A 12,514-nucleotide genomic window follows, 5' to 3' on the forward strand; every position below is an offset into this window, starting at 1 on the left:
CAGCGTATCTCCACTTCGCACACACCTGGACAACAAAAAAGCCGACCCTAAAACATGGCCAGGGCACCTGACAGCTTCTCATTATGCCTAATTTGAATCTAAATAGCCACACCTGTCTGAGCTAAGTACCTGACAGCCTGGCGTCTCCCCGAGCCGCTTCGCACCCACATGGCCACTGCCCAGGCCAACTGGAGGACTCACAGGGGAATCGCGTCGGGGAACCACAAGAATCATTCTCGGAGCAAGAGAAGCGACGGCCGAGGTGCCGCCGGCGTCCCTGGGAAAGCGACGGTCCCGCCTCCCAGGCCGTCCACCGAGCCGTAACGAGTGCAGAGCGCAGGCTGAGGACGCGCAGCCTCGCCGGGTGTCCGGCCTCGCGCTCGGCTCCGCTCCGCTCCGGCTCTCGCGCCGCTCGGGCGCACAGGCCCGGCGGGGCCGTACACAGCGCCCCCGGCGGCGGCCGAGCCCAGCCCGAGCGGGGCGGCGCACGGCGCGGGGCCGGGCCGGGCGGCTCCCGGCGCGACTTCCTGTTGTGCCCGCGCCCCGCCGCCGCCGCCGCCGCCGCCGCCACCACCACCACCACCACCACCACCACCACCACCGCCACCGCCGCCGCCCGGGGTCCCTCGCCCACTACCCGCGGCCTGCAGCGGCCGCCGCCCATGGATTTCACTTAGCGCCGGTGGCCATGGCGGCACAGTGCTGCTGCCGCAAGGCGCCCGGTGCCGAAGCCGCGCCCGCTCGCCCGCCGCCGGAGCCGCCGCCCGCCCTGGACGTGGCCTCGGCCTCCAGCGCGCAGCTCTTCCGCCTCCGCCACCTGCAGCTGGGCCTGGAGCTGCGGCCCGAGGCGCGCGAGCTGGCCGGCTGCCTGGTGCTGGAGCTGTGCGCGCTGCGGCCCGCGCCCCGCGCGCTCGTGCTCGACGCGCACCCGGCCCTGCGCCTGCACTCGGTCTCGTTCCGCCGCGCCCCTGCCGCCGCCGAGTCCCCCTGCACCTTCGCCTTCCCTGTCCCCGGCTTGGGGCCCCCGCTGCCCGCCTTCGCCGATGCGCCTGGCGCCGAGTCCGCCGGCTGCCCTCTGGCCTTCAGGTTGGACCCGTTCACCGACTATGGCTCCTCGCTGACCGTCACACTGCCTCCCGAGCTGCAGGCGCACCAGCCCTTCCAGGTCATCCTGCGCTACACCTCGACCGATGCCCCCGCAGTGAGTCCCGCCCGGGTGGGCGCCAGGTCTGTGGGTGGTCAGGGGCTCTGCAGGCACCCTTCGCTTTACTGCTGGGTCAGGTGATGTTAATCTGCACCCTGCTTCTGGGACACCTACAGAAAGCAAGGAGGACCTGCATGGCCCGAGAGTCCCCAGGTGCCCACGGTAATACCCAGTTGTTGCCTGCAAGTTCTTGGGACCTTTGAGTGTAGCCCCAGGCCCAGGCCTGGTGGACAGTGGAGATACTCAATAGCATGTTTCTTATCTGGGGGAGACTTCCCGTCAGGGGTTATGCCCCTATCTGGATACAAGAGCAGCTTCTGGTGGGCCCCTGCTAAGCCAGCTGTAAGAGTCCAGCATTGAGAGATGTTCTGGGAGTGCATGATACAGAAGGGCCAACTTATGACCTGGACCTTCAGATGGCTTGAGGACACCCGGTTCTGTTCTCTGGAGGTGGAATGAGAGACAGTGGGTGGCAGAGAGGCAGGCCTTGTAACCTGTGATGCCTGGGCTTTGGGCTCCCTGAGCTGGATTGTGACATGCTGGGGCAGGTGTGCCCCACCTCCCAGTAGACTCGCAGGGCTCTCTCTGCTGAGGCTTTCTGTACCGGCGCCCACCATCCCACGGGCCCTGATGGACAGGGCTAGTGCCGTGGCAGCACAGCCAGTGGGTTTGCAGGATGGAGCAGGACCTCTGACTCCAGAAGCATGAGGCCTCCCTCTAGCTCCCCAGGTAGTAGCGTGCTCATGTGACATCTACCATGGATACATAGCACACAGCTCTGCAGGGCCCTTGGAAAGTCCATCTGCCACTGCCTGGGGAGCCACAAAGGAGCAAGGTGACTTCTGGGCAGAAAGAGACCAGATGGGATTTACATCTGTGGGCTTCCCGCACCCTTCTCAAGAGTCTTGATTGGGACTTGCCGCCTCTTCCCAGAGTCCCTGCCATGTGCTGGCAACTGGTCTGCAGGGCTCAGCCCTCTGCCTGCCGGGCAGGGCCTCTGCAGGTATTATAGATGCCAGGTGAAAACCGAGGAGCGAGCTGCTTCCTGGCTTCCACCTGTGAATGTGTACTGTGTGTGCTTGTGCGGCCCACTGACAGCCGAGTGGTGGGAATAGAGCCCTCACTGGGCTGCAATAGACAAGGCCAGTGGACAAGGGTGGCCTGATGTATGGGGCTGTGGTGGCTCCAGACAGGGAAGAGCTGCATGGTCCTCACGGACTGGGTGGCTCCAGAGCGACAGAGTTGACCCACACCCGTGGAAGCACATTGGCCCCTAACCTCAGGCACCTACTGTTCGTTGCACTGGAGCATGGAGCAGCTCAGGGCTTACATCCCTGTCTGCCCTGTGCCTAGTGAGGATGTAGCAGGAGCCATCTAGGTTTCCCAGGAAGCCCTGACAGCGGGCTCCAACTCCAGGGGCGGCAGATTGGAGATGCTGCGGATTCTAGGGCTCCTCTGCTCCCCAGCCGTTCATCCCCACCCCAGCAAGAAGAACAGCTTTTTTCCTGCCCTATAGTATCTGAAGTTGGTTGGCCCATTCCTTATCTACCAGATTATCAGCTGCTGTGCCCTGGAGGCTCCAACCTCTGGGGTGGGGCCCAGTCCAGCTCATCCCTCTAAGGTAGTATCTATCGCTGGTGTCTGGAAAAGGTAGCCTGCCCACTGGAGCCATAGGGTAGGAGGTAGGCAGAGCCCGAGGGTTCAATGGACGAGGAGTAGGAAGTGCTGCCCCTGAAGTGCTGGTGTAAGGGGAGAAGGTAGAGATGGAAGAGCATTTGGGAGTCTGTCCTCCAAAAGTGGATCAGGAACCCACTGGCAACAGGATCCACTGCAGAGACGGTCTCCTATTCAGGTCCCTGGGTCCCAGGCCTCTGGATCCACTGCAGGGATGGTCTCCTATTCAGGTCCCTGGGTCCCAGGCCTCTGGAGGCTACATTTTGGAACCAGCTCCCCAGCAGAAAAGCAAGATACATCTGCAGACTTGCTGTGGGGAGAAGAGAGTGATGGGCCCGTCAAAAAGACTGCGGAAGAGGTCCCTGAATGCTGGCAGAGACCTGACCAGGTCTACATGGCAAGCATCCCACTCACATCTGTGACCTATTGGCAGGCAGCTCCTGGGTGTGGAGTCTGTGGGGCAGGCACCTGATCTAGATCTTTTCCAGGTCTGGGGTCTGTGAATTAGGCATACCCCCAGGTCCGTGAAGCAAGGCATTACTCCCCAGGTCTTGGGACTTTGGGAAAGGTGTGGGGGCGTTTTACCCACCAATCCCACAGTTCCCCAGAGTTTTCTTGAGTGTGAGCAGCAGGAAATATTAGATAGAAGGATTTAGATTGCGGAGATAAACAGAAAATAAAGGATAGCCTCGAGAGGGCCTGGAACTTTTCCAACGGGCCCTGACTGTCTCTGCCCCAGGGTTTTCATAGAGACGCCAAGGGGTGGAGCAAAAGACCTCCTCCCCCAGCACAGCCAAGTGCAGACCATCTCAGACACCTGCACTCAGGCCCGTGGTCTAATCATCCTCTATGCGGACCTGCTGGGTAGAGCCACGAGGAACCCGAGAACGGGCTCCCACAGAAAGGCACGTCTAGGGTCGATATGAAGACAGCACCCCACATCCTGGGGTCTCTAGCATAGTTTCCACTGCCACCGCGCCCAGTCTGGGGTCTGTGGGCAAGCATTTACCTCCTTCCCCAGTTCTAGAGTCTGTAGGCAGGCAGTGCCCCAGTTCTGGGGTCTCTGGGCACAGGCATTCCCACACAGCTCTGGGCTCTGAAAGCAGGCATTTCTCTCTGGGTCTGGGATCTGTTGGATGGATGGCTCCCCCACACACAAGGTCTGTGGAAGAAGCAGCCCCACCACCATCCCTCACCTGGGGTCTGGGAGGTGTTGGTCCTGCTGAGTCCGGACTCTGGTCCCCATGATGACAGTCAGCCTTGACTGCACACTTGTCCACTCACAGAGAAGTGTTGGGGGTGTTTCCTATCTATGATTCCTGAGAGGACCCATATGCCCTTGATCACCAAAATGAAAAATTCACTTTGTTTCAACATTCCTGTTGTCCTAGCTGAGGGTAGTGTGGGGGCAGACATTGCTTTGTAGCTAGAGCTCCTTAGTGGGGGCGGGGCCTGGTCTGGACATCTGAAGATTCAGAATGTCTCCAACAGCCATGGCTGGAAGGAGGTTGGCTAGGCCAGCGACCTTGGCCCTGAGAGGGCAGGCAGAGGGGACAGCAGTTACTGGGATTGCTCTCTGCTGCAGCCCTTCCCTCTAGGCGCTGGCCTCGGAGACCCTCCCTTTAACTGTCCCGTCATCCCAGAGCTGCATGTCTAGCCTCCACTCTAGCCCCACAGGTTGGCCAGCACTGGGGCTGACTCCCTCTGTGTAAGGAAGAACTCGTTTCCCATGCTTCCCTGCTCCTAAGATCAGATTAGCCACCAGCCTATGGGAATTTGAACCCATGTGTTCTGACCGTCCCTTAGTTTCCCTTTGGAAGTTCGGCTAATACCATGGTGGGAGTTTTCCTCTTTTCCCCAGGGCAGTGCTGGGAGATGTCGTGGGCCAGCTCCAGACATGTGGCCTCCTGTCTGGAACAAGGCCGGTTGGTGTCTGGCATGCACAAACTGGATTGACAGTTCCTGCCGGGGGAGGGGAGTGAGTGTGCCAGGTGTGCAGCCTGAAGACTGCAGGGGCGGCTGTGGGCCTGTAACAAAAACGGCGAGGACCCTTCCCAGCACCCGTAGTCCCCAGGCTCCAGACCTAGAGCCCTGGACCAGGTGGCGGCGTCTGCTTATGTTTCCCCTTGCCCACAGATCTGGTGGCTGGACCCAGAGCTGACCTATGGCAATGCCAAGCCTTTCGTCTTCACCCAGGGCCACTCTGTGTGCAACCGCTCCTTCTTCCCATGCTTCGACACGCCCGCCGTCAAGTGCACCTACTCAGCCGTCGTCAAGGTCAGGATCACGGCTGGCGTTGTTTCTGCCCGCTTTGGGTGCTGTAAGAGGCTAGCGCGTACAGCAAGCAGATGAGTTCCGGCCCACCTCCTCGGACTCTTCCTGCCTGCCTAGACTAGGATCCCAGCCGCTAAAGGTCATTGTCTTAGTGGGACAGTCATATGTAGAGAAGCCACAGACAGGCCTTAGGGAGGCCGGGAGCAGGGACCAGGGTGCAGCACCAATGAGGACATACTTGACAGTTGGGTTCCAGGACCTCTAAATCCGCAGGAACCTGATGGGGTTTCTTGAGTTATAGCCAAAGCATAGTTGGCAGCCTCCACCTGGAGCAGATTTGGGGTTCCAGTGTGTGGTCCTCTGGAGGGGACATAGTTCCTTGACCCAACCTGTGAGGCTATCTGGTAAGGATTTGAGGGCTTCCTCATGGACATGGAGTTCCCCGCCCTGGGTTGTGGGGGTCCATTCTGGGGGTATGGAGGGCTCCCTGATAGGGCCATAAGGTTCCCTGTCACAGATAAGGGGTCCTCTGAGGTATGGTTCCCTTTCCTGGGAGGTGGTTGTGTCCTGTAGGCTACCAATCCTCAGCCTAGCCCATTGCAGGCCCCATTAGGGGTACAGGTGCTGATGAGTGCGACACAGAGCGTGTACATGGAGGAGGAGGGCGTCTACCACTTCCACATGGAGCACCCTGTACCTGCCTACCTCGTGGCCCTTGTGGCCGGAGACCTCAAGCCAGCAGACATTGGGCCCAGGTAAGGCACCCTCTGCACCCTGCTGCACTGTTCTGGGCAGCTGGGACTCAGGAAGAGCCCAGAGCCCATGCACATGACTACCATGCCCCTTCACCCGCTGCCTTCAAACATACAACTAACTGATCCATCCAGTGCCTTGCCTAGCAGTCTGTCGTCACTCCCAGGGCTACCACACAACCAGCTGTACCCTCCCGTCCTTACCCGTTCCTTCAGTTCGTTGACAAAAGGATCTGAATAGACCTTGGGTTTATTATGCAGTTCCCCTACCTGTTATGGGAAGGACCACATCCAGGGACCAGGGCCAGACAAGCCATAGGGGGGAACCAGTGGGGTATGTAAGGTCCAGGCTTTTCCGCCTCAGCCCACCTTCTCTGCCTTGTGACAGGAGCCGTGTGTGGGCTGAGCCATGCCTCCTGCCCACAGCTACCAGCAAGCTGTCTGGCGTTGTGGAACAGTGGCTGAGTGCCGCAGAGCGATTATACGGGCCATACATGTGGGGCAGGTATGTCCTCTCCCCTGGTTTTCCTGCTGGCTTCACTCTTTCCCCTTAGAGGAAGAAGTAGGCCTAGGCTGGGTGCTCCTTGTCTGAGCCTGGGCTTCCTGGCCGCTGTCTCCTGGGAAGGAGGTGCTCCTGCGGGGCTGGGCTGCCGTCCCAGGCGGAAAGTGTAGCTGTGGGCTTGGTGAGTCGCGGTCAGAACCCTTCCATTCCTCACCCTGCGCCCACGGGCACAGATACGACATCGTTTTCCTGCCGCCCTCCTTCCCCATCGTGGCCATGGAGAATCCGTGCCTCACCTTCATCATCTCCTCCATCCTCGAGAGTGATGAGTTCCTGGTGATCGATGTCATCCACGAGGTGGCCCACAGCTGGTTCGGCAACGCTGTCACCAACGCCACTTGGGAGGAGATGTGGCTGAGTGAGGGCCTGGCCACCTATGCACAGCGCCGCATCACCACAGAGACCTATGGTATTGTCCGGGGCAGCCGCGGCAAGGGTGGAGCAGCCTTGGGCCCGCTTAGGCACCAATTGTAAGGGGCGCAGAGCCCTGCCTAGCCTCCGGCTTGACAGCGTCTAACAGTCTCTGGGGTTGGGTGGCGGGTAGAGAGTGAAAACCCTGCTGTAGATGCTCCCGCCCCCCTGACTTCCACCTTTTCTCTACTCTGGCTTCACTCAGGGGCTGCCTTCACCTGCCTAGAGACAGCCTTCCGCCTGGACGCCCTGCATAGGCAGATGCGGCTTCTTGGGGAGGATAGTCCAGTTAGCAAGTTGCAGGTCAAGCTAGAACCAGGTACTCTGTACTCCAGGCTCACTCCTGGGAACCCATGCCTACCATCCCCAGGCCCTCCTTTCCTGCTCTTCACTTGCCCTGCTGGGGCTCCTCTACCTCACCATGCCTAATTGCCTTCCAAGGCCAGGCTGGGTGTCCTTAGCCCCAGGGAAAACTTCTCAGGTGCCCTTGGATTGCCACAACCCCATAGGGTCTGAGCACTGGTTGCCATGGGGCAGAGCGAGCCCCATCGCTGTATACCCAGGACGTTGGTGCTTATATGAGGGACTGTACACTTAACCACTCCTCAGTTCTAGACTACTGCCCCAGCCCCACCTTGCAGGACACAGGTATCAGGTGGCATCCCAGACAAGGTGTTTCCCTGCAGGAGTGAATCCCAGCCACCTGATGAACCTGTTCACCTATGAGAAGGGCTACTGCTTCGTCTACTACCTGTCCCAGCTCTGCGGAGACCCCCAGCGCTTTGACGACTTCCTTCGAGTAAGCACATGGGCCTACCACCTCCTGTCCCAAACTTCTTCCAGCCGGCAGACTTGTCCCTTCTCTGGGAAGAAGGGACATGGGGACTGGATTGGGACCTGGCCTCCTGAGGCACTGTCCCCTCCTTCTCCTACCCTTTCAGCAGGGCCTGTGGGCCACCTGGACTGTGATGCACATCTTTAGAAGATGTCCCAGTGTGCCAGCCCTGCTCTGCCAGAGCTAAACATCCCCAGCCTTCCATACCTTCTAAGGCCATGCCCCTCATCTCACAGGCCTATGTGGAGAAATACAAATTCACCAGTGTGGTGGCCCAGGACCTGCTGGATTCCTTCTTGAGCTTCTTTCCCGAACTGAAGGAGCAGAGCGTGGACTGCCGGGCAGGTGAGGCCAACTACCCTTCTGCAGGCCTAAGGGCCAGGAACAAGATGGCAGCCATGACTGGAGGGAAGCTTGTCAACCCCTACCACACAGTGTAGGCTCTAGGTCAGGATGCCATGAGAGTAAAGAGGAGTCTAAAGGACCACGGCAAGGAGAAGGGGACAGAGACGTCCTAGAAGAGGTGACCCCAAGGCTAAGCAGGCCAACTAAGCAGCCAGTAGGAAAAGGCCATGGAAAGAACATGCAAAGTTCTTAGAGGAGGATCAGCAAGGTGGTGGGATTGGCCCTGGGACTAGCTGACCCTGCTTGGGCATAGTAGGGGTCTTCTAGGGCCTGATAGCTTGAGAACCAAGGGAGACACTGGAGGAGCTGGATATCCAGAGAAAACTAAAGTTTGTTAGAGGATTTCAAGGTTTAGGAATGGTGACCCTAAGTTTGGAAGGTATATAAGTACACTGTGGGGTTGGTAAGGGTCCTCAGAGTCCGTGTGCTTTACTGAAGAGTACAGTACAGAGCCTGCTTGGCCTCGGTGCTGGGTACAGGACAGCCATGTAGCAGGCAGACATCCTCTGGTGACCAAGCCAAGCTTCCCCCTCCAGTGGCTCCAAGGGGAAGGCACAAACTTCTGGAGAACTCTCATATTCTTTGAGGGCTCTGGGTCCTAGAAGAGACCACCTCCTCAGGGACACCCTCTGGGCTTGGAGTCTCCCTGGCAGGCTGCTCCAGTGGCCCCTCCTAGCCCAGGCAGGGACCCCAGGCCTGGTCTTCCTGCAGGGCTGGAGTTCGAGCGCTGGCTAAATGCCACAGGCCCACCACTGGCTGAGCCAGACCTGTCTCAGGGGTCCAGCCTAACCCGGCCTGTAGAGACCCTCTTCCAGCTGTGGACTGCAGAACCCCTGGAGCAAGCAGCAGCTTCCGCCAGTGCCATCGACATCTCCAAGTGGAGGACCTTCCAGACAGCACTCTTCCTGGACCGGCTGCTAGATGGATCCCCGTTGCCCCAGGGTGGGTCCCACAGTCAATAGGGTAGCCTGGGAAAGGGATGTGGCTCCCCCCTAGCCCTGACCTACCCACTGCCCCACAGAGGTGGTGATGAGCCTGTCCAAATGCTACTCATCCCTGCTGGACTCCATGAATGCTGAGATCCGCATCCGCTGGCTGCAGATCGTCGTCCGCAATGACTACTATCCTGATCTCCACAGGGTCCGCCGCTTCCTGGAGAGTCAGGTGCAGCTACATGCCTGGGGCATGACGGGGGGCAGGGGGGCATCTCACCCCATCAGATCTCCACTGGGTCAGGCCAGGCATGTTCTGGAGAGGGGACTGGAAGCCATCAGACCCAGAGTGAAAGTAGAGAGGTCACAATAGAGGTGAGGTGGGAGAAGAATGCAGAACTAGTTCAGAGTGGCCTGAACTCCACCACAGGGAAAAGTTGGTTACCAGAGTCCAGGGCTCTCCACTGGTGTCAGCCTTGAACTAGCTGGACTTGAGACCTGTAGGTATCACCTTCCATGTCTGGGTGCAGGGGCCAACCAAGCTTCTCGGGCAGATGCCAACATCCCCATCCCTTGCCCAGCCCTTCCAGCCCCAAACTCTCGGAGACAGCCTAGAGGGAGAGGTGAGGGTGAGACGGATGAGGGCGTGGTAGCATGTGAGTCCCGGCCCAAGTCCTCCTGAGCAGCTGCGGCACATCTGGATGTGGGTGGTGGAAGGTGCACAGGGAGCCTGCTGGTGTGAGCAGGGGCTTGCTTTCCGCAGATGTCACGCATGTACACCATCCCGCTGTATGAGGACCTCTGCACCGGCGCCCTCAAGTCCTTCGCACTAGAGGTCTTCTACCAGACGCAGGGCCGGCTGCACCCCAACTTGCGCAGAACCATCCAGCAGATCCTGTCCCAGGGGCTAGGCCCCAGTGCTGAGGCCAGCGCAGAGACCAGCGCAGAGCTGGGCAGTGCTGAGGCGGACACGAACCCAGACTCGCCAGCCCTGCTGCTCGGGGACGAGGCCCCCAGCAGCACCATCTCTCTCAGGGACGTCAATGTGTCTGCCTAGCCTTGGTGACTGACCCTCGACCTTTCTCTCAGACACCACGATTGTGCCTTTTGTGGTCTGGGCCGCCATGACTGCGCCTTGGCTCTGGCCACGAGCTCTGCCCAGGACCATGAGCCCCTCCCGTTGGCTCCAGGCCAGGGGCGTGGGGAAAGGATCTTGTGTCCATTGAGGCCTATGGACGAGGGCCCACCCTGTCCCTGCTCCCTTGCACTGCAGGCCCCAGGGCTGGCCAATACCCACCATGCCTCCTGTCCCAACACTGACAGCCATGCCTCACCCTGGAAGCCAGCATCTGCTAAACACTGCCCTGGGGACAGTGACCCCAGCAGTCCCACAGCAACAACCACAATGTGCCTTACACATGCCAGAGGCCCAGGATGCGTGGTCCTGGAAGTGTGCTTTCCTGCAGAGCCTGTGTCTGGCCCCTGGGCTAGACTTGTTTGAGGGACAGGACAGAGGAACAAGGACACAGGCATTCCATCAGTGTAGGGGCAGGGGACAGAAGGAGAGGATGGACCTCTCAAGCAGGTCTCAGTCTCTGCACCTGGAGTCCAGGCCACAGAGGTACAGGGAGTGGCCTGTCCTTATGGCTCCCTGGGTACCATTGGTGCTCTCCGTGCCTGCCTGCTGGCAGAGGCAGTAGGCTGTGGGCTTCAGCCTGGGACCACTGCAGCGGGAATCATGGTGACTGTCCCATTAAATCTCCACTCTGCAGACCTGACCTCCCTTCCTGTTTATCACTACCCTGTCTTATGCACCTACCCAGCTCCCAGGGGTAGGGCTGGAAGAGCTGAGGGCCGGTCACAGGAGTCATGGTCATAGCCTGTCCCAGTAGATAAACATTAAGAGGTAGGAACCTACCTCACAGACCGAGATGGGGGCAGTAGGTGGCCCCTTGTTTTTCTCAGCTCCTCGCTCAGAGCTTGGCTGAGCATGACTTCTTCAGGACCCTAAAGAGGCTGTTTGTCACCCTCATTCCGGACTTCACCTCTGTGACTCTGACCACACCTCTGCCTCGTAGCACTGGGACACCCAGACCTCCACAACCAAAGTGCAAGGGAGATGTGAGTGACGGGGATTCATTGGGAATGCCGAGACTGAACTAGCATGGCAAGCTGTGGCGTTAGAGATCTCCTGACAAAGGGGAGCTCTGCGTTCACAGGGTGTCAAGGGGAGCCACTCCTCATGGTTTCTCAAAGACAAGCTGGTGACAGGGCCACCGCTGGGAACTTTGGCAGTGTGCTGTGGCATGTCTTTGGTCCCAGCCCACTGCCAGACCCAGTCACAGCCAACTCCATATGTGGTCCCAGGAAAAGATGAAATGAATAATGAAGCCTCCACCCACTATCCAGTGACCCCCAGTCACAAAATGTCCCATTCCCCTTCCTTCCTTCTCAGGGATCCCCTCAGCAGAGGCAGTCAGTGACCTCTAGTCATACACCCCAAACGAGTCCAGGACTTAGGGCCACCTCTCTTTGGCAGTTTATGTGCAGGGTGTCTACCACGGCACTGCCTGAGGCTCTATCCGTCACAACCAGCAGGGGGCGCAGGGGACCACCGCAGTGACTGCCGCCTCACAGAAGAGAGGTGTTACTGTTCTCACGGCTGTGATGGATCTGGCGGAAACAAAACAATTTGCTGTGGCTGTTTTTTTCAGGCCTTAGTGGCAGGGAAGGAATGGTGCGAGGAGAAGCTTGTCAGTGGCAGTGGGGGCTTGTTGAGATTCCTCAGTACGACATAGCATAGACAGTCCAGAGCTACAGGCAAATAGAACCAGAAGGCCAGCCCCCCCCCCCCCCCCCCCGGGGACCTGTTTCCACCAGCTGGGCCCTATCTCCTAAAGGTTCCAGAGCCTCCAAAATAGCACCATAAACTGATGGCCAGGTGTTCCAGATCTGAGCCTGGATTGCGGGCAGGGGGCACTTTCAGATTTAAAACATAATGGGGGGCTGGGGGCTGTCTTCTGATCTTGAGCCCCATCCGGTGGCATAGCCAAGAGTCCTGGGTATTCCACTCAGCTTTGCTCTCTCTGGCCCAGGTGCCACCATCCAGAGGGGTGACACCTGAAGGTGTCCACACAGCCCTCAACAGCAGAATTGCTTTCAACTTGTTCCTACTAAGACGGCTTTCAAGTCTGTCACCACAGACTCATCTAGGCGTCTCATTTCTTCGACAAGTTGACACCTTTGTGGTCTCCCAGAGCGTGGATTCCAGCTCTAGGTGCCCTGCCCCCGCCCCACCCCGCTATATCCACAAGTGTCCTCCAGACACTCCTTCGATCTGTACAAAATCAGAAATGGCTCCCCACAGTTACAACATGGAAGGGTGCCTACCTAGAATGCCATCCTTGATGTCAATCTGTCGTGGCTCTGTGTGCCATTAGAGGTACAGAGGAGCACGCTTTCAAC

At 58.9% G+C, this 12,514-nt stretch overlaps 1 protein-coding gene across 2 annotated transcripts; it reads left to right on the forward strand.

The window, feature by feature from the left end:
* The first annotated feature begins 597 nt into the window (after nt 1–597).
* Nucleotides 598–10,827, forward strand: Rnpepl1 (arginyl aminopeptidase like 1). Of its 2 annotated transcripts, XM_059278347.1 has the most exons (11): nt 599–1,201; nt 5,015–5,155; nt 5,756–5,907; nt 6,293–6,409; nt 6,640–6,875; nt 7,083–7,196; nt 7,564–7,676; nt 7,949–8,057; nt 8,829–9,059; nt 9,139–9,281; nt 9,813–10,827. In XM_059278347.1, the coding sequence occupies exons 1-11, from the start codon at nt 689–691 to the stop codon at nt 10,104–10,106; spliced, it is 2,163 nt and encodes a 720-aa protein (XP_059134330.1). In that variant the 5' UTR covers nt 599–688; the 3' UTR covers nt 10,107–10,827. The 2 variants fall into 2 exon arrangements, with proteins under 2 accessions (XP_059134331.1, XP_059134330.1); XM_059278348.1 differs by lacking the exon at nt 7,083–7,196 and having other exon boundaries at nt 598–1,201.
* The last annotated feature ends 1,687 nt before the right edge of the window (nt 10,828–12,514 follow it).

The sequence above is a fragment of the Peromyscus eremicus genome, chromosome 13, assembly GCF_949786415.1.
Source record: "Peromyscus eremicus chromosome 13, PerEre_H2_v1, whole genome shotgun sequence".
NCBI lineage: Eukaryota > Metazoa > Chordata > Mammalia > Rodentia > Cricetidae > Peromyscus > Peromyscus eremicus.

Excerpts from the sequence above, each read along its gene's own strand:
- Rnpepl1 (XM_059278347.1), top strand. The coding sequence starts at position 689 with ATGGCGGCACAGTGCTGCTGCCGCAAGGCGCCCGGTGCCGAAGCCGCG. Across the intron at positions 6,410-6,639 it reads GGGCCATACATGTGGGGCAG|ATACGACATCGTTTTCCTGC; the intron begins GTATGTCCTCTC and ends CCACGGGCACAG. Across the intron at positions 9,060-9,138 it reads TGGATCCCCGTTGCCCCAGG|AGGTGGTGATGAGCCTGTCC; the intron begins GTGGGTCCCACA and ends ACTGCCCCACAG.